The sequence below is a fragment of the Cygnus atratus genome, chromosome 2, assembly GCF_013377495.2.
Source record: "Cygnus atratus isolate AKBS03 ecotype Queensland, Australia chromosome 2, CAtr_DNAZoo_HiC_assembly, whole genome shotgun sequence".
Taxonomy (NCBI): domain Eukaryota; kingdom Metazoa; phylum Chordata; class Aves; order Anseriformes; family Anatidae; genus Cygnus; species Cygnus atratus.
In genome coordinates this window covers 110,251,799-110,277,906 of record NC_066363.1, presented here as the reverse complement: position 1 = coordinate 110,277,906, position 26,108 = coordinate 110,251,799, and the positions used below count along the sequence as shown (strand labels likewise).

Sequence of the window (26,108 nt, the reverse complement as noted above, 5' to 3'; positions counted from 1 at the left end):
TGATAAATTGCTTATCTAGTACATGGAAATGCTCTTGGATGCTTGACTGAACGAGAAATATTGCGCTCAATTCATACATACCTTTATATCCCAGAATGGCTACTGTAATTGTTAACAGGGCACATAAAATATATAATAAGATGATGGAAAACTTCAGTGCCCAGTTATTTTTACACTTGGTACATTGAGTCCCCTCCTGAATACCTGCAAAAGAAGATTTAAAGAATTTTAAAACAAGGGAAAAGGACACATTGCTGGTTTTATGTTCCCTTTTCCTCTCCTCCGTGTTCTAACAAACAAAATATTTATGTAAGCAGATGATAAATGGGTGTCTCTGCCTAGCCTTCCAGGATAACCTCCGCAGTGGTTAAAGCATCAGCTCTGTGATACAGTCACTTTGGGTTTTAGGCTGTGGAAAAGAAGTAGGTTCTTTGCTGGAAAAACTGGAGCTTTCCTGGGAGACTGGACTATTTTTCAACTCTGTTAACAAGACTGTGATGAGCTTTGGAAGTCAAATGTTTATCAGCATATCCTCTGTCAGGCATCACACCATGGCAGCTCTTTCTCAGCATTCAGTCAGCCAGCAGAGGCAACATGAGACAGTAGATGCTCTGGCAGAAGGAAAATACAGAAATAAAATAGCATTGTGGAAGTGTGATAGGGGTAAAGACCCTGCCTTGCAACCATTAAAACAAATGCCTGCTGTGTGAACACCTTCTTTCCATAATGAGATTTATTTTGATTTTTTTCATTTTTATTTTTATTTTTGGAGAGTGCTATTTTCAAAGAGAACAAGGACTGTTACGCTGGTAAAGCTACTGGCAGATCCATACCAGCAGAAGAATGCTGGTGAATTTTCCCTTGTAGACATGGTTAAGAAAAAGGGCCTCAAACCAAGGACAGAAAACAAACCCTTACTATTCTAAATTCGAGCTTTTTGCAGAATGTTTTGATATCTTTAAGTATATCATGGAGCTAATACTCCTCTTTTCTTAATGTATTCCTCAGGAACAGGTTGAGAGTTTTGGAGGCATTAAGTTACCAAGAAATTCGGGAGAAACATGAATGTGTAAAAACATGCAAAATGCACTGAAATGAAAGGGCTGGATTTATTCCTCCTTATGACATGCATTAATAGGCCAGGATAAATGCAGCTCTCTGTGTCTGTCAAAATATGCATCTCTTTGATATTTTACTCTATTTGTGAACTATTAGGGGAGTCCCACAGGAAAGCTTTAAGTTCTAATAAATTCTGTGTACCAGATTACTTAACTAATCAAGACTTGCTCTGTAGCTTTTTATGAGTAACTTATATTTCCCCCGAGGCCTAGCCCACAGCTGATTTTACTTTTCCCAGCTCATGCCCCTCTGCAGAGCTGTTTTTATTTTGTGTTTCTTAAGAGAAAAGCACAGGCCTCTTACCCTCGGCTCACTGAGGACTGGTGACCGACACAGCACGTTAAGTCAACCTATTTCTCTCAAAGAATAGCATCTACTGACTTCCTCGGGCCTGTGGTACGTGAAGGAGGGATGAACAAACTGGAGCAACTCAGGAGGAGGATTTGCGCACGGTTTATTTGACTAGGCCTTTTTCTCAATTCCCTTTGCACATATACTAGCCACGGAAAGGCAGAAATGCCTCTCTCACAGGTCAGCCTGCTTTCCACATTACGTTATCTCATGTTTCCTAAACCTTTCAGCTGTGACGACGCGTTCTGCTGCCATGTGATGAATGCGATGTCATAGGTTTGGGTTACTTGAGGTTTCGGCATAAGGCCAGTTGGGAACAATTGTTTCTCTTTTTCAGGAACGGTAGGGGAAAAGAAGACAAAGCCACAGAGGAGGAACTGGAGGGGAAAAGCTTCACTCCTCCCTGTGAGGCTGAGAAGTAGAGGAGCTGGTGCCCACACGGGCAGTTGGAGAGCCCATTTATCACTGCTTGGACTTGGAAGATTGGTAACTCCTGAAAAAGAAAAGTGAGGAGTCCATAATTTGATAGTCAAGTTTGCTTATGGGTTCTGGTGTGTGATCTGGTTTTCTTTGTCTGGTTGATAGTCTCAAGGACTTTGCAAGTGGGGAAGCTCTGCTTGCTGAAAAAGCTGAAGAAGGAAAGAACGATTTTCTAAAGTTTTGCAGTAAACAAAGTAAAGGAGCACGATTTTGCTGTTAGATGGTACTAATGGGCTTATTGAGGGCTGTGTACTGTTGAATGCAAGGTTCCTCCTCTGAAGGGTTTAAAATTCATATTCCCAAACTCTAAGTCTCTGAACATCCCACATATCAAAAAACACTGGAAGCTTGCAGCACAAAGCACATCAGATTCACCTTCTAAGCTGTACAGACAACAGAAAGCTTGATCCTCACTATTTCAGTGTTAATGGAAGCAGAATCAAATCCATAACTGGGAAGACTGACAGACTGCAGAAGTACAAAGCCCAGAGAGAGGCAGAAATCAAAACAAAACCTTTGACAGCGACTGCACGTAGAAAAGTTTCACTTGATGGCAGTCTCATATTAAGATTACTCATTTTATGACATGACCTGCTTTCTGTCACTGTACTCCAGCTTCCTGGGTAGTACAATGAGCTGAAGCAGTGCTGATGTCATTGGATATATCGCAGTCCCGCACCTAGTATCGTGCATGCTCCAGTACATCACAAAGATCTTGTTTCACTTGTCTCAGTCCTCTCTATCGCTGGTTCAATAAAAGAGCACTTTGGCTTTTTGGAACTTTTACTTTCAGTGTATTTCAAACAGACAGCAGAACAGCACCCCAACAAAAGCCAGATCTTTCCATCCCTTAGCAATCCAGTGCTGTTGGTATCAATAACATAAACACCATGTACTAAAGTGATCACACAGGCTACAGAGATTCCATTAACTAATCGGGGCTGGAACAGCGTATAGCAGTGCCTGCTGGTGCTTTTTGCCTGTCAGCTTAAAACTGCGTTTGACTGTCAGCAAACCCCCCAACCCTCATCTAATGTGCCCCAGGTCCAGGACTGCAGTGAAAAGCCAGGGATCTCTGACAGGCTCCGTTGTTGTCCTTTCACTAGAGATGGACACAGTAAAGTCTTCTAGAGTACATTACATGTACTCTTTATTGCAAACACATAGCCCTTAACACTGCTGCTAATCCCAGTTGACTTTGTAGTTTGCTAAACATATAAAAATTACTGAAGATAGAGGTACCTTGAAGAAAAGTTTTGGAAGACTCTTTCTGATGTCTTTTTGTGCAGTTAAACAAAAGAGACTGTGAGTAAAGATAAACGCCAGGAGTGCAACCCTCTCTGTATACGGATGAATTATAACGCAATCAGGGCTCCACTTCCTCCCCAAGCAAGGAACCTGGCTTCAACTTGCCCAATTGTTCTTCCCTGCTCCCTGGTTTAGGACCAATCCCAAATAAGATTGTTCCGATACAGGAGAAACATTTAGTCCAAACTCTCAGGACACTCTTTTATTTATTGAAGGGTTGCTCTGAAAAGACACGATAGCCAAAACATTATGCAAGAACAGATGGGAAGTGGTTTGAAATGTTCACTGTGATTACATAACACCTAGGAGGTTGGCATAAAAGTATTCAGGTTTATCACAAAAGCTCAGAGCCAAGTCTTGAAGCAAGCCACGCTTGGGCTTTAATGTGACAAAATTTCCACCAGAATCAATTGCACTTCTACCCACTTGACTGCTTGTTTTCATGGCTCGCTCATAATGTTGTGTTCTTCCAGGAGATGTGTAACATCTCATCCAGAAAGCCACACAGTAAATGTACAGGGAGAGATTCCGCATGCCCATCCCATTGCTAGAACATACATAAAACCTCCAAAACTGGGTTCTTGGCTCCAGTCTGCTCTTCTTGGTTTCTTGTCATTGCTTCTATCCCAGCATACTCCTCTCTGTGTCCCGTACACGTGGTTTTAATGCTGGTCTGCTCCCAGACATTTGTCACTGACTTCAAAACCCAGGGAGCCAAGGTCACTTCCGCACGATGTGCATTTCTCACCGCTGATTTGATCAACGTTTAATAAATATCAGATGGGACATGATGTGCCTTGTTTCGCTGGACACATGCTTTTTTCCATTCCCTTCCCTGACTTATTTTAATAAGATCTCTGGTTTTTCTATCTCACTGTTGGGAAGACATCTGACCAAACAGACAGCGACCCAGTACAAAGAGATCCTGCTGGCTCACATGCTTTGGGGACCCCCTTCTCTGCAAACCAAGATGGTCACAAAAAAATATGCAAGTGAGACATCCCCCTGTTACCAGGCTTTGTAGTATTTGTTTTTATAGCATTGCATTCCAGTGACTGAAGACTTTGTTCTCACGCAGGGGGTATACATCTGCAGATGCCTTTTGGGCTCCAGATAAGCAGAGGTTTTGCTGGGGGAGGGGCTTTTTGTTTGTTTGCTTTTATTTTTTTATTGTTGTTGTTCTGTGCTTTTTAATGGGAGACCAAATATCTTTGCTCTTTGACATGCAGCAGCTACCTTATAAAATACCTAACTCCTCAACTATATTGCGCTTCAGGAGCACGTCTCCGAACACTTGGGGATGATATGCACACACATTTTCTTGCTGAATAATTCTTTTAGAAGTCTTTTCCTCTGTGTTCTTTTCTTGGCTCTTGCTGCAGGATCTTAGGTGGCCCCATAATATTTCTGCTAGCAGATCAGTTTTGACAAAGATGCAAGGTTCCCTTTGCAACCCTGACAAAAATGTGCTGATAAGATGATTGAAGAAATGCAGTACAGGAAACGAAAATATGTACATTAGTTAGGAGGGGTTTTCCCCAGTGTGATTCATTGTGAAGAGATAACATCCCTTGCAGTTCGGAAGGAAGACTTCAAGCCTGGTTCGCAGCCTTCAAATGATAAATTTCTCCAGGATAATGTTTTCAAAACTGATGAGCAGTATATCTAAGAGCTGTATTTAAAGGGCCCTGAATAAACTATTGAGTACATACAACATGTAGGTAAGAACCAAATACTGAGAGGCACTTAACAGGCTCCCAGTGGGTGCTGAACTCACTAGTAAAAGTAGATGATCCCAGGAGGAACTTATCTCTAGGTTTAGATAACTAAAACTCTCAAAAACTGGCTGTAAGTGTTTAAATTCACATACCTAAGTGCAAAAAGTAGTTTTTTTTTTGTTGTTGTTGTTTTTACAAATAAGCATGATTAGACATTAGGTAAAGAAACCTATCTTACAGGACTGAGAGAATTTTAAAATTCTGTCATTTGAGTGAACACATATATATATACATATTACGTAAGTATATATACTTACACATTCTTATGTTCACATATATACATACATGTGCATGTATATGTTTTTTAGAAAGAAGCTTTTGTACAGACACAAACTCAGCATACTACTTCAGCACACTCAAATGAAAAGCAGATACATCTTTGCCAACAATAAACCTCGTGTAGCTTAGAGATTACTGGATCAAGCCAGCCACAAAACTCAAACTGAAGTTTTTGTCTTCTTTTCTATGTGGTTTTACAGGTTATTAACCTACCCTTCATGGAAACAATTCCTGTGATCCTCCATGAATGGTTTAGCTGCAGTCAGCAAAACGGATGATTTGATGGCTCCATATGACTAACTTACCTCAGAAAGCAATCATTCTTTATAATGGTTATAAATGGCAAAAACTCAGACTGGTTCATAGTTCTTTTCTTCTCTCATTCTGTTTTTTTACACCCCCCCCCTTTTTTTTTCTTTTTTTTCCCTGAGTAAAAATCTCCTTCCCTTAGTTTGGAGTATGTCCTTGCACTATAAAGCTATAACTTGAGCTAAGTTCAAATAGACACCCTGTTTTTTCCCCCCTTTCTGATGGTCCATCCCCACACAACACCAGGTTATGGGATGGGGAGAGTTTAGCATGAGGCTGCTGCCCTGGTGAGCACAGCATGGACTGAGGATTCTCCAAGCAGCTGCCCCTTGACCGCATGGTGCCACTGCCCCTCTCTGTGACCTAAATGCTGCCTGACGACCCCATCCTAGGGGTATGTGTGGCTGAATGAGTAAACTTTGTGGTTATTGCAGGACAGGTCTGCAGGAGCCCTTAAGTTGCAAACCCATCTCTGGGCTTTGCTGGAGAGAGCTATCAGCCAGCGAAACCAAGACTCTCAGTTTATTAGACATAATAGGAGAGTAGTGAGACTACCAAACTGTCCCTGCTGCCACCCCCTGCCTCACTCCTTGCTCAGTCTCTTGCCATGATTTCCTTTCTGCTCGACCCTGAGGGGCCCATGGCTACCAGCCCTCCTCCCACATCTACGGTCTTCATGATGACAATGGTCCTGCTAGCCCAGGGGGTGCGATGCTGGCTTGTGATCCAAGGTGGACGGAAGCGACCTGCTTGACTCCATGCTCAGATTTTTACTGTGCTATTGGTAAAAATATTCAGCACAAACACGCTGTCATTTGTTCTGGAATTCAGCAGTTTCGCTTCTGTTTTTCTAATCAAGTAGGGATAAAAGAAAGCTTTGTTTATTTTGGAAAGGTTTGTGGTTATTTACTAGGAAGCACTCAAAGCAGTTAAACTTGATACCTAAGCAGTGGGTATGTATTCACCTCACTCGTGCCAGCTTTCCTGTGCCAGGTGGAAAATCATGAAATATGGCAGCAAGGCCGTGGCTGAAACAGCCACTTGATATTTCAAGTAAACACTGCAAGACACAGTGCCTCTTTCTTCATAAATTAATAAATCAACAGACCAACCCCAAACCACTCTGTCCTCACAGGTTTCTACAGGGTCTCGCACAACCTGATTGCATGAATAACCTCTGGAGGGAAAAAAAAGCACACCTCCAAAGCCTGCTCTGTGAATGGGGGTTCATTTCTTGAAAGAGCTGTGCAATTCCTGCTGGGGACAATGATGATGGTTCCTCTGATTTTACCATGAGCTTCACACTGGGGTATTTTCTTTTTCACCTGAATATCCCTTTCTTGCAGCTATATAGTGATGAGAGGCTTTCAGATTGCATTTTAGAACTGCGTGTTCTCAGACTCGTAAAAAAAAAAAGAAAAGAAGTCTTTCCGTAAGGCTGAAGGCCAGAAGACAATAAAAAAATCTACCACTGGCAGGGCTTTTTCATAATCTTACTCTCAAAGAGCCATCGTCACCACTGCGGGTGCAATGCTTGGGCTGGGGCCAGCAGGGCTCACCATGTACCCTGAAACTGGAGGCAGACATGAGAGGGCAGTTTGTCCAAAAAGCCTGGGGTATTTCAGTGGAGATAAGGGGTTTTCTTCTCTTGGACGACTTGGAAAGCCCCCAGCTGTGACGATGTGCAGGTTGCAGCCTGAAATTCTGCAGGCAGGAGAGGCAAAGTCTCCTCCATGAGACCAAGTCTGTCAGAGGTAGCAGCCGCTTCCCGTAAACCCATAATCCCACATCTGACATAATAAAGAGTCTCAGAGGGCCAACACTATTATCTCTGGAAAGCTTTCAGCCTAAGAAATACTTTATTCTATGTAATGTACACAAAGCCTTTCATTACAGGAGGGGAGAACCCTCATTTTCGGCCTGACCATCATTTCCCACTTATTTATATAACCCAGCCAGCATTTTCTCTCTGGCTTTGTTCCTCTTCACAGCAGACCAGAGATTCACAATGAATTGTCAAAAATCCTAATTATACACTTCAACAACCATCACCATTTAATTATATACCATTACTAAACAATGTCCTACTGTGATTAAACACCAAATATCTTAATTGAAAGGATACAAAAAGCCCAACCACAACACAGGATGAACGAAGACTGCTGAATATCTGAACTGTATGTTTCGCAAATATTATGAGCAGAACTGAAGAACTAGCATGGTAGATTTTAAGAACAATCACAGATTTGCAGTAGTTTAAGGTCCAGCCATAGCAATGTGGTAAAGATATCACGCTACCAGAGGGTCCAACATCCTGTAGACTACTAGATTTAAAGACATATCTAGAGCTTAACTCAAACCAGAACAAAAACCAGTAAGTGATTTTGCTTTTAAATAACTGTCTGGAACAGGAGAGATGTGTCTGCCCTCGGTTAATGAAAATCAAGCAGGAGATCACTCAGCGCATGCCTCTGGAACTAACCCCAAAGATCTAATTAAGCTTTTCAGAAAATGATAGAAAAACTAGAACAGTTAAAAGAAGATAAAAATAATGTGTGAATTAAAGACCTGTTCAATGACAGGAAGACAGCCACAAAACATCACAGCAAAAAGCCTTTCTCAAGCTGTAGCCCAAACAAGAGAGTTTCAGATTGACTCGCAAGAAGATATACAGACAGAGCTAGAGGGAGATCAAAGCCAGATCTTTGGCTTGTTCAATAGTCTCCTAAGACAATCTGAGGATATTCCATCCACTGAGTTAATTAAAACTAGACTGAACAAAGACTTAGCAAAGTCACAGAAGGGATGTGTCCTTCAGAGTTACAGCATTTAGCCAGATGGCAAAGTAATGCCATTTCTGTCTACATCTGGGCCCTCTGTTCTTAACTGAGCAAGCTTCCTTATGAAACTTAGCTCCTAATTAAGGTGGTATAATTTGATGATTAATGCACATAGTTTTTAGCCTTAATTCAAATTACATTAGACTGAAAGGAGGAAACAAGGTAACAGACTCTAAGTATATATTTCCCCTAATATTCTGTATTTTTATAACACAGCATTTAGGTGTTAGTAACTCTAGTAATGATGTTACATTAACTGGTAGGTGGAAAAAAATAACAACTCTGTGATTTGTGGCTGTTAAGATAAATTTCTTTAAGAGGGCAACACAATCTTGGTTGGGGCTGCAAATGTGGTTTGTCATTTTGTGGTGAAGTCAGCCAGAGCACAGGTGCAAAACACATTCTCTTTGCAGGAAGCTTCCACTGTCGGTTTTACTAACTTCTGCAACTTTTATCATCATTTTGAAGACAATGCTAAAGAGTGATAGGTTGAATCACTGTTTTACAGTCCAAAGAAGAGCCTGCCTTTTCCAAATGAACACTCCAGTCATACACGACGAGGCAACAGCTCTGTATTCACCGATGCTGCCACACACACTATTCCAGCTATCTACAGAAATTAAACATTTTTATGTGCCTGCACAAGTCAAATGGGAATACTTGGAGCCCATCTGTTCTGTGAAAGTTTCTATGAGCGTGCGCATATGCACACGTGCACTTCTAATGCCGTCGCGGCAGGTCGTTCATTCAAGTGTATTATAAAATCCCACGTGTCTCTGTAAAGTGCTTTTAAACTCCTGCAACACATATGAATCTAAACCAATTTTCACTAGGCAGGAAGAAGCACGCTGGTTGCCCTTCTCATTCATCAAGCTTTTTTCTCTTCTCCACTACCTGCTGGAGCAGAACGAAATAGAGTTTCAACCATACTTGATGTCATAAAAATGTATTTCTCTTTTTCCATTATGGAAAATACAGAGCTGCTTTTGATGAGGCTTTCAGGAGGAAAAAAAATAATTGCCTGCAGGCTATGAACAAGTATATCCAACTTCATGCAGAAAAGCAAAAGTTTGAGAAAGTTATAAAGACTGTGATTAGTTAGCACTACATTGCAGATATATCTCTATCTACAAATATACATGTTGTTACATGTTCCAGCTGGAATTTTGTGATGAACAACTGACATGAACAGAACTGAAAAAAGTTAACCAAATGTCTCAAGTTGAAATGCAGGCCTTTATCCAGCCTTCACTGGACCTAGTGGCAAGGCTTCTCTTGCCTTCATTAAGAAGCATTCTCTAATACAGGAATTGCCTCTTTCCAGCTAAGAAGTCTGTCTGAGGACATTATTGGGAAGACTTATGTGTGTAAAAAATGAGGTGAAGTTGTTCCTACTGGTGCTGGGTACTTAACAGTGAAACAGGCCCCTAAGTGGAACATGACCAAGCAACTGGATTTGGGTCCCAAAAACAGAGAGGGCCATGAGGAAGAACACAGTAGGACCTCACAGAGGGATGTGGGTGCAGAAAACACAGCACGTTTATGGAAGCATGCTCTACTGGTTTATTTAATTATGGCTGTGAATGTAAATTGCCACTTCTGACTGACCTTTTCCATGAAAATATCAAGACTGCATGGCTGAAGTACCTGAATGGAGAAGAAAGGGTGCCTGCAGGCACTGCGTTGAACACAACATGCGGTCACAAATCCACTGACTGTAAATTCATACCTCATTTCCTAAGGCTATGTTCAACTACAGGAGTGAGATTATGTCCAGGCACAAACAGTGCTCCTCTGGAATGGTGCTGCCTTACTCCTCTCATCTGAATCGAGAACATGGTGTTAAATCACCTCCAAAGGCAACGGGCTGACAGCGGTAGGATTTATTTTTCACCTTACTGTTCTTCTAAAGCCACCTAAGGTATGGCTTTTTCTTCAGAAATACTGCAGTCTTGATAACAGAGACAATAAAACCTGTTTCCACCTCCAACCTAACCAACCTCCCCCAACCAACCTCAGTCTCTACCTCCTTTTCCTGAATCTTATCTTTTCAAAAGATGTGTTTTCCTCCATAAAGCTAGATTTCTGGGCTAAAATGAAGGACTGTGACCCATTTCAGCTAGCACCTTTCAGTTTTCTCATTCACCTCCCCCCTTGTCCCCCCTCTCCTGTCTTCTCCATGCCCTGCACTGTCTCCAGCTCCTGAGCTCTCCCCATGTCCTGGCTCATTTAATTTCACCAGCATCCAATTTCCTGGATAAAAAGCAGACTAAGACTGAATTCCTCATGTGATCAGAACATTTTTCACAGTTGAGCCAATGTGCAATGGCTGTGCAATGTAAGGAGCAACAGCCCTGATAAATGGGGTGTTTCCACCTAATACCATCACAGTTCCTGTGATTTTTCCTTGCTTAGTGTTCTTCTCTGCATTTAGAGAGGAAAATTTGTTCTTCCATACATTACTATAACTTCCTGCACAAAGGTAGTGCAGGATTAGCATGGCTGATAAATGCAATTCTTGTTTTCCCTCCTAATAAAGAAACAAGCAAATTTACACTGTCTCGACAATCACTGAAAATAGAATAATTAAATTTGCTCATCCCAAGTGAGGAAAAGCTATATCAAATGGCATCCAGAGCACTGTAGCTGTAGACAGCTGCAGACAGCTATAAGTGGTTAGCCAGGAATACAAGGAACATACTACCCATCCATGTAGCACCAATGTACCGCCTTCCTAATGCCAATGCAATCACCACATCAAAGAGCTGAAAACTCTCCTGCAAACACAGAAACACAAAAGTTGACAAATCCATCAGAAGCATTAACCTACTAAATCTGTTCTGTGCATGCCTGCCTTGTAACAACCTGCCATTTTTAGGTATCGTGGGAAATTTGTTAGACCACCCCCAACAAACCAGCAGACATGTTGCTATAGTAACAATAATAATAGCAATAATAATACCTGCAATAATAATAATCTTCCTGAAACATATATCCCTTGCTGAATTTGCTAAAAAGAACATCTTTAATCCTTTGCTAGGGAGCTTATGAAATCGTGGAAAACTAAGTATTTGCAAAATATTCTGAATGGAGCCAGGGAATTTTAGGGTCTCTGGCTTCAGAGCAGCATGTAGGGGAGCAGCCATGGAAGCCGCTATGAGGCCATGGACTCCTGTGACTCCCACATCTGCAGACAGAGGCCTCAGGTGTTAACCAGGCGTTTCAGGCTCAGTGCTACGGAATCAGGGAATTGAGGTTTATGGAGAAAGCTTTAAACTGAACCAACTGCTTTTTCTTATTCAGAAGGACAAATACAGAAATTAGATTTTGCTACCAACTTTATGTGCTTTAATTAGAGTTGAAATTGTAAGACCTGATTTTTTTTCTCAATTAATTTGCAAATACATATTAGAAGTTCTTGAGAAATGTATAATCCTATACATTAAAGTAGAAAACAACAACAAAAAAATAAAAACCCAACTCTTAGCCTGTGCTTCTGTGAAAGCAAGCCAAAGGCAAGTGAAAGCAACATTTACTTCTTTGTAAGGAAACAGTTCAGGCAAGAAGGAGAAAAGGAAAGGAGTGAACTGAGAATGATGAGATGTGTACATTTTTTGATTTTGAAAAATTATTCTTCCTGAAGCTAGTGCCAAAGTCTTTTAGACTGCAAACCTAAGTGTCTGCCTTATAACTTACTCATTGGTTTCCAGCGTTTTTCGATCATATGTTTTACCTTGTTAAAGAATGTTGTAGTCCTCAAATAATTGTTGTAATAATCAAGTTTCCCTATTTTAATATGATATACCACTGAAAATAGAAAGAAAATTGACCCTTTCTATACTTAGAAAGGTATCAAATTTGTACACAACTATGTCAAGCCTGAATTTGTTTTTCAACTCTTATTTTTTTGCCAAACTCCAAGATTTATTATTCCTTCAAGCAAAAAGAAACTGAAGCAAATCTGGGGTCAATATTTAACTTTAGGGTCAATACATCCTGCTTTTTCACTCCAAAAGAAGTCAATATCTGATGTTATTTATGCCATACTCTGCAGCTGCTCTTTGGAACTCCAACAGAGAAATACATCGCACCCTTGACCCACACTCTTTCAACCTAAATGTGGAGACACTATAATTTATTTGCTCAATGCAAGTGTCAAATGTTTTCAGTAGATCACTGCACTAAACGCTCTTGTTTCTTATCACGATTGCACTTACACAAGTGTAACCTCTCTTGCTTCCACAGAGCTGCACACAATTTATAGCAGTGCAGGTGCATCACTCAAACCAGGGAGCTGGAAAATGGCTTTTCTTCCACACCACGCTAAAAGCGTAGAACAAGAAGAGCAGGTGAAGCAGCCAGACTGGCAACTCAGTGGAAACTCTGGAATAAAAAAATTAACACGCAGCACTATAACCTATTTAAGAAAAGTCTGATGAACTTCAAAATAACTCTTCCTTGTGTCTTCAGAGTCCACAGACACTAAGTCCCTGTACTGCTCTAAGCCTTCTAAATAATAGGCTGAAAAATAATTTTCATGTTTAAAAGTGAAAGTGTTTCTAAAAATATCTGTTTCTCAGCAGTTTTATTTGACTTTGAGCATTTACTTCTTGGCTGGTTCCTTGTATGCCAAGTTTCAGCCCAATATTAATTTTTCCATGGCTGAACTATATACTCCTGAAAAGCAGAGCTGGAAATGTTGAAAGCCATAAACTATAGCTAAAGGCTCACGTCACAGACAACATCATGAAAAGCAGAGCTTTCAGTGTGAGCAGAACCATTAGCGTGAATTTGATGAAAGCTGTATTTTGTTTGCTAAGCATGTGTCCCACATCACCTCCTTGTACTCTGACAATCTTACTCAAGCCTCCACAAAGAAGAAATGTTTGTTGTACACAGAAGATGTAGCCTTGTCACACAAGGGTATAATGGTTTTTACCACTCTGCTTTCTCTTGTTCTGCACTGCTGGCCTGATCCACAAGCTAAGTCAGAATCCTGTTTGCTCACGTGAAAGATGCATTCCTCTTTAAATAGCTTAAGTAAGACTTTCTTTAATGCTTGAAAACAAAAACTTTCAAAAATATTAAGGTGAATGAATGGATTCAGCTCCTTCATATCCTGTCACATGAATACTGTTGCTTACTGGCAAGATCAAAGGTAAAGTCTCTACAGTTTTACAAGATGAATGCAGTGTAATTAGAGCACACAGTTGTGCACACAATGCAAACGTAACAGATTAAACCGCTTGATAAATATCCTGGTAGCTCTTGTGTCAAAAGATGAGAGAGGATACGCCCAGTGAAGGCCCTACAATCCTGTAGAAATTTTAACGGTAGTACAATTTGTTAGGCAGATTCTTCTCTCTTCCACTCCTAGTTTTATCGAGAGCTTTATTAAGCACAAGTTAAAGGCACTTACAGAAATTTCCTCTAGGTCTTTTGCCAAGGTGCATGAGCAACCTCAGGTCAGAATTTTGCTGTACATGGACAGAAGCCAGAGGACAGAAGAGCACTTTATTTTTAATCATTATTTCATTAGTTACTAAACTGCTTAGCTGCTCCATAATGTTTTGCACTGTCTGAAAACGGCATCCAGCTTTGTGGGAGATCCTTCTTTGGCCTCTCTCAGCTGCGGACACAAACTTGGTAAGGTTTCCAAAGGACCACAAAACTTAACACATAACTAATGAGGCATACAGGGCAGCCATTCAAGCTAGCTGAACTGCGGGATAAGCTGGGACCACTTACAGAAAATGACTGTCTGCACGGCTAAAGTATGGTAGGAAAAAAAAGCATAAGCCTTGTGTGCTGTGTGTGCTTGGAGAGCAGTGCCTCCAAGAAGGACAATGACAGATGAGAAGACAAGAAAGCTAACAAATGGTTCCCACCACAGCTAACAAAGGATCCCCATCACAACGTTAGTGCAAAAGAGGGCAGATCCATCTTCCTGGCCTGCTGCAAGGAGCTGGAAGTCGGACAGGCCTTGGGGAACACGGCACTGATGGACAGCCAGCTTGACACAGGGACCCCAAAAGCCTGACCCATTGCTGCAGCTCTCCAGGCTTCTCCTGCTGGAGACAACACCTGCAGCCGGGACAGCTTTGGTGGCTGTGGGCCAGGCACGTTGTGCATAGGCCATGAGAAAAGGCCTGCTGCAGTTGGTGGCCAAAGGCAGCTCCTGGTGTGGTCAGGAGCCTCCAGAGCTTCAAGCTCCAAGGCAGCACATATGAGAGGGGGCTGCCATCGAGCCACAGATGCCCATGACCCCCTACATCCATAGGATGGAGTCTCAAAGTCTTACTTGCCATTACCTTGCTACAAGTCTTATCAGGGGAACAGGGTTTGCAGTGAGAAGCTTGAATTGATCCAAATGCCTTTCCTGCTCAGAAGAAAACATTAAAAACATTTTAAAAAATAAAAGGATTTGGCTGCAGACTCTGGGTGTTTTAATGAAGCGCTGGCACTAAAGGGCACTTCTGTGAAGAGAAGGCATAACACGAACCCTTGGCTACAAGCTGGAGGTAAAAAGATGCCTGTTGGAAATGAAGCAAAAATTCAGGCAGTGGGGGTGATTACAACTGGAACAAATTACCATCACTGGGGATTCCCTGTATTTTAATGTCTTTAGATCAAGCCTGTCTCCTCATTTAAAAGATATGCTTTAGCCAAAAAACAATTCATTGGACTTAGTACAGAAGTAACTGGATATGATTGTACGGCCTATCATACACAAGAGGTCAGAGCAGTTAAGTGCTTTGGCTCTAATCCCTACAAATGGAAATAGGTGTGTCTTTGCTTTGGCCTGCTGCACAGAAAGCTTATGTATTTAGGGGAAATCAGTGGTGCTGACAAGGCGTCTCACTGCCCTGAGGGGGACATGCCCTTGCATTTAACTTAGCCCAGAATGAAAACGGGGAGCGAGCAGATAACCCTCCCAGATGTTTTATGGCACTGGATGGGGAGAGCAGATGATAAGGGTCAGCGTAGCTCTGTACGCTGGAACACCACAGCATTTTTTTTTCTTATAAACCATGTGGTAAGTCCGTTTGATGAAGAAACAAAAGAATGTGAAAAAAGAATAAAGGCTGGAAGCTAATTAAAAGCCTTTTAGCTATTAATACAATGGGAGAAACTCCCAGGGGACAGTCCATTATGTTGAATCATGGGCCTGTGATTCTACCAGAAAATGTTGAGAGCTTTGGAGGGACATTTTTGGTCCCACTTGCTTAACACATTCCCTGTTATTTTGCCCTGAGAGTGGGCACCCTTTTCAGTGTGAGACCTGGCCATTCTCAGGCAGGGTCTCCAGTCACACAGGTAACTGGTGGGACAACAACCAAAGCAAGTAAGTGTCTCTTAGCTAGGTGTCAAAGGACACACTTGTGATCTTTGCCCTTCTTTATTTTTATTCATTTATTTATTTTTAAAATAAATGTACAGAATCCAAGTCCTGAAGCTGACCCTTCCAGTCTGCAGGAACTATTTCAGAGTAGCTCACCAAGTTCTGGGGGGAAGCTCTTTCTATCAATGTGTAACTTCTTCCTCGAAAAGCACTCAAAGTATATAGAAAAATATGAAAGAAGAAGAATGTCTCAGTCAATTAATACAGAATGTGAAAAGATATAGTACTAAATCACACGTACCATGACTACACAAATCAATGAAAAGTTGCTGATAATGCTAGTGACTACTAAATGGCACAATATGGGAAGTAAAGATCTAGGACCAGGACAGGAAACAGTAGCATCCTCTGGAAAACTGGAAAGTGCTAACTGTAGGCTTGTAGAAGCTATTTACTGAAGTACTATTCAAGATTGAGTTCACCTGATATTCACAAGAAAACACTGCGATCCAGCTAGTCCCTACCCCGAACATAGTGCCTGCTGTATTTGCACCCCTTAGTTACAGCAATAAAAGTCAATGCTGCGTTTCAGGACAATTTGATTATATCCAAAGAAGGCAGAATGAATGATATAATACATTGAGTACTGGAAGATTTCTAGAACTACTGGGCAACTCATAGAATCATAGAATACCCTGAGTTGGAAGGGACCCATAAGGATCATCACGTCCAACTCCTGGCATCACACAGGTCTACCCAAAATTTTAGACCATGTGACTAAGTGCACAGTCCAAATGCTTCTTAAATTCAGACAGGCTTGGTGCAGTGACTACTTCGCTGGGGAGCCTGTTCCAGTGTGTGACCACTCTCTTGGTGAAGAACCTCTTCAACTGTGCACAAAGGCTTGAGCATTGAACCTGTTTTGTTGCAAACTTTCCGTCGGGATGGTTCCCTCAACTGGCAAGGAGAACAGAGACTGATGAGGTTTCTTGTCAGCTTTTCATGGTGCAATGAGTACTCTGTGCACTGGCCTTTCACAGTCAAGAAAAGTGCCTCCCTGTGAGCTGCAACTTTCATTATTCACCATGTTCGCCACAGGCAGGGGAGTTCACATTTATGCTGAGTTTTTCGGCAGCCTGTAGATGTACTACTGGTTTTTGCACCATTTTGGTCTGGTAGGCATCAGAATGTGGCGAGCTGAGCGCCCACTGCAGACAAATGGATCACATAGTTTGTATGACACCTACTGACCGATAAAATGCCATTGTAATACTGAGGGTGCCTTAAATTAACAGAGTGGCATTTCAACAGGGCTGTTTAATGTGTTGCAAAACAAAATACCAAGGGCCTGTGTCTTCTTAAGTTATCTGAATAGTACCTGGCAACCTTACAAAGTAGAAAACATCGCCTTGAATTTTCATTAAGTCTTAGTGTTTGGATTTATTGCCAGTTCCCATTTGCTTACTCCATCTTCAAGCTAAGTCTCGGATTCATCTGTTTTACTTTCTTACAGTAGCAAGGCCAAATTCTATTTGTACTTGCTCCATGGAGATTCACAGAGTCATTACCATCTCACAGATAAAACTTAAATCAAAATTTGGCATGCTGATTGCTGCCCATTCCCTGCTTTTCAGCTCTTTTTTTTTGAAAAAGAGGATGGACCGTCCTTCAGTTTTGTAGGACACAGAATGCTACAAAACACATGGCTTCTAAAATTTGTATTTTCACTTTGCTTGATCAAGACTCTTTTTGGTGAATGTATATTTATTTAAACAGATTGAATTTGTTTAGCAGCTATTGGAGGCTGAAACTCAGCTCTAAAATACTATTATAATGAATTGGGATAACTTTCTGTACTGTAAATTCACCTTGTAAATCAAGTCTGGTATTCATATGGCCTTGCAGATGTGCCAACTCACTTGCAGCTGTAGGCGCTCAGAAATCTACAGAATTTGTCCCTAACTCTGCAATTGTTTGATAACACATTTAAAGTATTATGACTGTCAAGTGAACAGATTATTTAAAGATGTTTTGTAATAAAGAGTTTCAGGCTATCTAGCATAAAACGTCATCATTGATAAAAATGACGAGAAAGTGGGAATTAGTGGGTATTCTATTTCTGACCTTACTGCAGTTTTTCAGGTCTATCTTTCTCTGCCTCTACATGCTAGTTAGCAAAGCAAACATTTCTTCAGTATGACATGCCATTCAGATCTACTTGGAATATGAAAAGGGGATGCTCTTGTGCCACAAGAACGTAAAGCACTTCCAGGTTCAGGAGAGATACTGAAGAAACAGCCTGCATTTAAAATTTACCTGGGAACTCCTAGTGATTTTGGGACCATTCAACAAAGAAACAGTCTAACATTAAATACATGAGTAGGAGGTTAACTTAAGTTGCTGGTGGTTCAGCTCTTCTAAAAATCGGTCTTACTACTATTTAGTTAGTTCCTTCATAGCCAAGGTCTCTGTTTTTAAGACTATGGATTAATCCCACTTTCTTACTTATTTCTGTCAACCAAAAAGTGACTGGAGTTCCTGATTTTGGCTGAGCAGGCAGAGCGAAACAACAGCTCTAGAAAAAGAAACCTACAAACTCAGTACAAACACTGAATTCACGGGAAAATCTATGATTCAATGACTGCAGAACTGAACAGAGAATAAATATTTTTTTCTATAATTTTAACATTTTTCTAACTAAAAATTCTTTACTTTAGTCACAAAAATTTTGCCCCAAATTTAGATATTTAGCATAAGCCATTTTTCAACCCTAAAATGTTACATTGATCAGATCTGCAGTATTCTGCTATATTTGATAGACGATTTTTAAGTGTACTTTTCTGTATTTACTCCTTTGACTTTAAATACAGACTGACTGTCTTCCCTAAACAGCACAGGAACAAAAATAGACCCACAGCAGGCAGAGTTTGAAACACCTGGTCCCTCTACTGCAAGAGATACACCAAGCAAAGCCATAGCCACAGGTTTTCTTGGAAATTCCTGCCTTTCTGAGCAAATTGTTTCTGCTGAACTGGATTCTCAACTCTTTTACATCCATAAAAATCCAGAATGACTCCACAGTTTAACTGTAGATCTAAATCGGTACAAGCGAAAACAGAACAGCACCTGAAGTATTTAAGATATTACTTGTTGAAATAAACTGTAGAAGCCCTGTCCAATAGCTCTGGTTGTGTATTTTAAGATATTTTCTGGGATGCCCAAACGGGCTTGAAAAGTGAAGGAAGGTCATTGATTCAGAACAAAAATAATGCTCAAAATCAGCTTCTCTCTTCTCAGGATCAAATCTTTCAGTAGCCCTTCCTGGTTCTCCGTCGAGGCAGTGCCTCCATCAACACCACTGGGGACTGTGCAAATGCACAAAATCTAGCCTGGGCCATAGGGAATAATATTAATAGGAGAATTACTGCAAAGTAAAGCTTCTCTGCTTGGTCACTGTGCACTGTGCATGATTGTAATGCCTCCCGTACTTCTTCCTTTATATGTGTTGTACATGAGAAAAATATAAAGGCTCACTTAACAGCTTCAGCAATGAACTGCATTCAGAATGCTTCATAATTAACAGCACGTCATTCAGTCAAGTGTGTATGTATGAGAGACTGAGGAATGGTGTGATCCCAGCTTTCATCCCTCCATCCTTACCTAGCTTTCCTGCTGCTCCAGTCCCGGGTCTCTCTTCTAATTTAGCTAGCCAGTTTGGTAGGTACTGGAGAAATGAGAACAAGACTCGGATGAATTAGCCCCCTGTAACCAGGCTTTGAATTTTAGCCAGGGGAGGTAAAAACTGAGTGATTGACATGGTGTCACTCACTGAATAGTCACTTCAGTCTACTTCACACATCCCTATCTTTTCCCTTACAAACATCCTGAGAGCTCTGCAGGTCTCTAACACTCCACTGAAAGTACCTGTCACACAGCTAATTTCCCCCATACGAACGTATAGACAGCTAGATGCTACACACCGCTTCTTTTGGTATCCTGCCTGCCTCTGCAGGACGTTTCTCCTCTGCTCAGGAATTTCAGCTCTCCGTGTGATAGCTAAAGCTTTGCACAACTCAAAATTAAAGCTGCCAGAAATCCCTCCTCATAGGTATCCACAAGAATGTGTTAATTTTCCATGTTGTTTCAAAGGGGAGCATATCAATGGCTCATTCCTTGCTGGTTTGTGAATAAATCCGAGGTTTTTAACTTAGGCTGAAGCTGTCATTAAGTCTTACAGGTTATTTCTTTAGAAGTTTCTACAATGTGCTTTCTCCACATTCTTTCTGCTAAAATTTTGGACCCCAGGTTGGCCACCTCTTGATTCAATGATTAAAATCCCCTTGACACCAGATTCTTTACATTGCTTTCTGACCTCCTCCAGCAGAGCATGGCAGCCGCTGCTAACTCCTTTTCCTCCATCGGACTCTTTTGCATTTCGTGCATTCCTCTGCTATGTGTCTATTCTTCTCACCTTCAATTCTCCATCTCCATAACACATAAATAGACCTATTGGTAGCTCCAGAGGTCTGTTTATACCCATCTTCTGACTCCTGAAGTCTCTCTTCTCAAACCCTGTTCTTTCTTCCCATCATTTCCCTCGCAAAACTGCAGACATGCAGTGGGATGCTGGGTCTGCTCTCTGTCTCCTGGTCCTTGTGCACAGAGCCCCAGCCCTGCTCCATCACCTCCTGCTCTCTCTATTCCTCTGCAGGAGTCCCTGCTGCCATCGAGACCCAGCGGCTGCACTGCACACGTCCGTGGCCTGGCTTTCTTCTGAGTTTTCTGTTGTGTCACGTACATCCCTGTGCTTAACCTCGAAGAAATTCTGGGCAGGGACTCTACAGTCAACCTGGAACGTGTTCCAGTTTGAATGGTGTAACCTCAAGTGTATTATGAATGACTTGGTGAATGCAGTATTATAGCTACTCTGCCTGGAGTCCTGACAGTGAGGGCCTTTGAAATGTTGCAGAACAAAATTTGTAAGCAAAACAAAACAAAGCCCCAAACCCTCTAACATCTTTCCCTCTCGCCCCTCAGCCCCCAAAAGAACAGGAGATAAATAATCCACCTATTTCCATGGCAACACCACTTCAACAAAGACTCAGAGGAATAAATGCCTTTCCAAAATCACAGAACCAACTCTCGTATCATGTAAGACGTCTGTGACAGAAATAGATGGTGATGGTGTATCAAAAGACAGTTATCACTGCATTGAGAAACTCGTTGTCTGAACATTACCATTATCTTTTGTATTAAGCTGGCAGCCCACCTGGCTGTTGAAAGAGGGAGGACACATCAAAGAGGTGCTGAGCCAGAAAAAGCCTGATGCAAAATCTGTATTCATCCTTTCAGATGGCAATATAACCTCTAACAGGACTTGTGAGGATACGGACAATATGTCTGTACAGCATAAAATACCTGGCAACTGCTATGGATACTTAGAAGGGTTCAACACAGCCTGCGGGTCTTGAATGTATGGTCAGGGGTGAGAACCCCAGCAGAGGAGGTAAACTTAGGAAAATACATATGAGACAAATCTACAAAGCAATTGAGTTGTGGGGCAAATGATTTAACTCGGCCACTATTCTTTTTTTTTAATATTGCTAACTAAATATAAAAACCAAAGCCCAGTCATGTTGGAGAGAGATGACTGTTTCAGCAATAGGATGGTCACAGAGGGGGTAACCACCAGAGCCTGTCAGCAGGAACCCACTACTTGAGAACAAATGCAATAGCTGGATGTATAACCAAGATTTAGAGATGTGGTACAACTGTGTCTGGTGACGCTACTGGAATAACGTATGTCATTTTTGCATCCACTCATTGAAAACCTAAAATGCAGCAACAGCTTGAACAGTACAGGAGAAAGGATGATAAAAAAATCCTTAAAACGAGGGACTGAACAACCTCTTGTTATTCAGTTAGTCAAAGATGAGGTTAAGGTGACATTCATGTTTTGTTCATAGATAAAACCCTTTCTGATAACATGGGGCTTTCTAGTAAACAAAGTCACAACAAGATCTAATGTAATGCGTGGAGAAGTTAAACGTTCTCCTAGCAGACACAAGCCGATGATTTTTATCAGAGATGATGATTAACAATGGGAAGCAGTGGAAAAGACATTTAATGGATTCTCTGTCACATTAAGTTTTAAAATTAAGACTGGATGTCTCTTAAAAGACATGCCCTACATCCAGAAATAAAAATTATGAGCATCATTCAGCAATTATTCTCTCTTCTGTTCTGCAAAAGGTCAGATGACATGGTCATAATGGTCCTCACTGGTTGTAAAGTTATGAGCCTATGCATTTTTAAAGCACTCTAAGCTCTTGAAAACAGTTAATATCAACAGACTATATGATTATAAAAATGAGTCACTGTCTAGATGGAGAAAAGGGTATCTCACAACAGATAGTAACCAGCTGCGATGCATATAGGAAATGGACTCAAACTGCAAACAGCGAACATTCAGATGCCACATGGATGTTTGTACAAAAGACTCCCTGAGGACTCCTGAGCCTGAGCTCTGAGGCTCTTCTTTGGGAAGAAGAAGATCAGAAAGGAAACTATTAATGCTGTATCATGCTTGTCCCCTTTGTGCATTTGAGGAGATTTTTATAAGAACTCAGCTTTCCTGTTGCACCAGTAGTCACCCTGGCTACCTCCCTCTCACTTTTAGTAACTGTGCTGGGACTGGTGCTGGCACAGCCGTGTGGGTCGGGCTGGTCACATTCAGACTGGCAGGACACACAGGACTCGAGTGTCACCACAACCCCACTGTGTGGGGTTTCCCAGCCTGAGGGCCCAGTTGGCTCCTTCCACATTCAAACCAGGGGCGAGCTCCTGCGCAGGCAACGTGTATCACCATCACTGTGGGGTTCAGCATTCAAATAGCTGTGGATGCCCCATCCCTGGAGGTGTTCAAGGCCAGGCTGGATGGGGCTTTGGCATCCTGGTCTGGTGAGAGGTGTCCCTGCCCATGGCAGGAGAGTTGGAACCAGGTGATCTTTAAGGTCCCTTCCAACCCAAACCATTCTGTGATTCTGTGACAGTGCGCTGATGTCACAGTACGCAGGCAGCCATTGCTGGGCAGAAAACCCATACCCAACAGGTCAGTGCAGTTCTGTCGGGAAATCCGGGACAAAGCAGAAACTGAAGAGGTAGACACCGATGTGTATAAGGCAACTGATGAGCCACAATACGGTTCCATGGTGTCTTTTCATTTCTAACACCCTCCCACCAAAAACAGGCAGGTAGAAACTTTTTCTTTGGTATTTTAGGGAAATCTAAACGTTGCTGTTGTTGTTATTGTTGTTGTTTTTTAAAGTATTGTAAGGCATCAGGGTACTCCATTTAGAAGGGAAATCCTAAAAAATGCACACAAAATTGCTTATTTAAAAATTCATCCTGAAAACTATTCTAGTATGTTTCAGAAGAGTCACTGTGGATAAGTGACTCTTTCCTTAGTGAACGGTCCACACTCTTTGAGCCTTGTATCAACTTTTATTCCAGCTTTCAGTTTGCCAGGGATCCTTGCAACTGAGAAAAATATTGACATGTACCTTAGCTTTTTAAATAATGCCCAAAATGCAATTTCTTTCTTTTACTTCATTTGTATATTATTAGCACAACTCCAGATCTCCCTGAGAAAGAGCAAGTGACCTGTTGGTAAGAGCCTCTAATTTGGGAGGCTCCAACAGATTTCCTCTGAGACCCTGCAAACGCACCATCCTACAGGACTGCTGCTTTCACGTCTATCCTGCTAACATGAAACACGGTGCTGAGAGCTCCACGTTAACACTGACCCCATCCCTGTGCTCACAGCATCACAGCAGTAACACTACTGAGTACCATCACTGCACCAGTATAGATGCGTTGTTCACATTGGTGTAACAGTTTTGGGTCCCACTGACTGGTGTGATGAAACACATCCTTCAGTGCTTAGGTACTATTTAAAAAAAAAAAAAAAACAACCAAATAAAAATCCTTATGCATATGTAAGTTTTGAGAAAGATTTTGGAAAGACACTAGCATAATGTAAAATGCATTTAGAAAGTATACAAATTCCTAATCTTGCAAAATAAATTTCTAGTCTTTGTCTTCAGGTACAGACTCTCAGAAAGCTTTGCCTACATTATCTCACTAGCCCTCACAAGAACTGAAGCATTACCTTCATTGGATACAGCTGAGTGGCTCTTCTGGAAAAAAAAAAGCCTTAATGATGTTCAAATATCAGGCTTTCTGAGTGGACCATAAGCCAAAAATCTACTTGACTTTCCCCCTCTGCCTCCCTGTCTTGAAAAGCAAACTTCACATCTGCTTGTTATCAGTAGTTATCTCACAGCACGCCTCTGAATCATTTAGAAAACTCAAAGCACATGTTTATCCCTGCTGAGGAACCAGTCATTATGATGCTATTTACAGGCCCTTGGTGACCCAAGCTCACTACATGGTGTAGAAAACTGCCAAAGATTTTGTCTCAGGGGTTCTTGCTGCTGCTAGGTTTAATTACTTACCACCAGCTTTTCAGCCATAAGGTTGTACTCCCTCCTTTCAAGCCGCACTGAGGCATGTCTGTGTGAGGACTTGTGGGAAAGCTACGATAAATCAATTAGACATACGAAGCATGTTGCACGTGAATCGAAGCAAGTTAGGTCCTCATGTGGTTGCTCTTATCTGGGAGAATAAAAAGGCTTTCACTTTCCAGCTTCAAAGCTGAGCCATTTTACAGTTGTGATGTGCAGTGAAAAGCAATGAGGGGCCAGGAAGAGATGCCGATGTTCTTGTGTAAAAGCATTTATATGTAAAATTAAAAATGCTGATTGATTAGCACTGTGAAAGGATGATATGGCCTCTTGAGACCAAAGTCTGCTTCTCACAAAACACTGTGCACACAAACCCTTCATGGGCATTTGTGTTCAGATAGCCAGATTAGCCTTGTATTCCTCTGCACAAGGATAAATACCTGCATCACTACAGGATGCTCAAAATAAGCCTACTCACTGTGGGACACAAAGTTTGATACAGGGCTAAGCTTCCACTGACATTCAAAGCCTCAGATCCAGCTCAGGCCATGTGATAACTGTGCAGGGTCTGCAGCTTTGCTCTCAGTACTTTTGCTACTCCGAAAAGCCATTTAAAGGTCTGATCTTAAAGCCAGTATTCAACTTGTAACTGCTCCTTATACCAAAAAGAAAATTTCCATCACTGAACCCAGACTTTTTCCATTCTGGAGCAAAAGTCTAAGGATATTAGTTTGTCCTTGCACAAAGAGGGGAAATCTCTTCATGTTTCTTAACCCTCTTGAAAGTCTGTAGAGGGCTAGCTATACATACATTTTTTTAAATGATTTTGAGTCAAGATAAAGCCTTATGTTTTTTTCTGTCCATTGAATACCTTCAGCAGTGATCTACCTCTAGCCTTTTTTTTTTTAAATCCAAAAGTATTACAGCATGTTGAAGTTTTTCAGAGTCCCAGCGAGACTTCAAGAAACATCAAGAATCCCAAGACCATCTCTTTGTCCTGTTCTACTAAAGAAAGTTTTGAAAAGATAACAGCATCAGCCAGGGGTGGTGTAGCTCTCACAGCTTTCAGAGAATGTTTCTGTGAGAGGGCATGTAGAGAAGGGACCTACAGTACTAGACTCCAAGTCTTACAGTAAGCACACAAGATCTCATCTGAAGCTGCTTACTGCAGCATATCTGTGTGATGTACCAACTACAGAGAGAGACATCCACTATAAATTCTGCAGAGAAGTTATAAGGTGCCTGCCATCTTTTTAATTTAACCAAAAACCTAAAAGAATTAGTACAAAAAAAAAATATACTTCAGCAGATTGAAAACAGCTGAATGTCACTGAGATATCCATTTCTTCATGTGGAGAAATATCTGTAGCTGACAACGTCAACCACACGTTCTGCACGCCGCCTCATTTCACACTGTGGGGGGGATGTTTATATACCCACTCACAAGAGTTATGTTCTTTAAAGCATAATATAGAGAACTGGAAGAGTTTAGAGAGAAAGCACTTGGGTACAGATAGGTCAAAACCAAAGCTAAGTCTAACTGTGCCTAAATTCTCATGTTCCTATTACCAAAGTAGTGTAAAACATTTGACTACAATTAACATTTCTGGCTTTATCTTGAGAAAACCATGGAAACCTGGGATTGGATTAAAAAAATGCTTCAACTAGAGACAATAAGTATATACAAAATATCTGTTCTGCCATATAAATAGATGGTAAAAGTTTAGTTAACATTCCACAGTGGTTTGACAAAACAGACTTTGAAGAAATTAGAAAT

At 41.3% G+C, this 26,108-nt stretch overlaps 1 protein-coding gene across 3 annotated transcripts in view; it reads right to left on the bottom strand.

Annotated features, from left to right (window-relative positions):
* Nucleotides 1-26,108, bottom strand: part of COLEC12 (collectin subfamily member 12) — a 95,099-nt gene that overhangs the window by 16,987 nt on the left and 52,004 nt on the right. For 2 of the 3 annotated variants that reach the window (XM_035564054.2, XM_035564053.2), the window contains exon 3: nt 82-204. The exons of the other annotated variant lie outside the window; for it this stretch is intronic. In XM_035564054.2, coding sequence (XP_035419947.1) covers nt 82-204 — 123 coding nt within the window. The remainder of the gene's footprint in view (nt 1-81; nt 205-26,108) is intronic. 3 annotated transcript variants of the gene reach the window in all.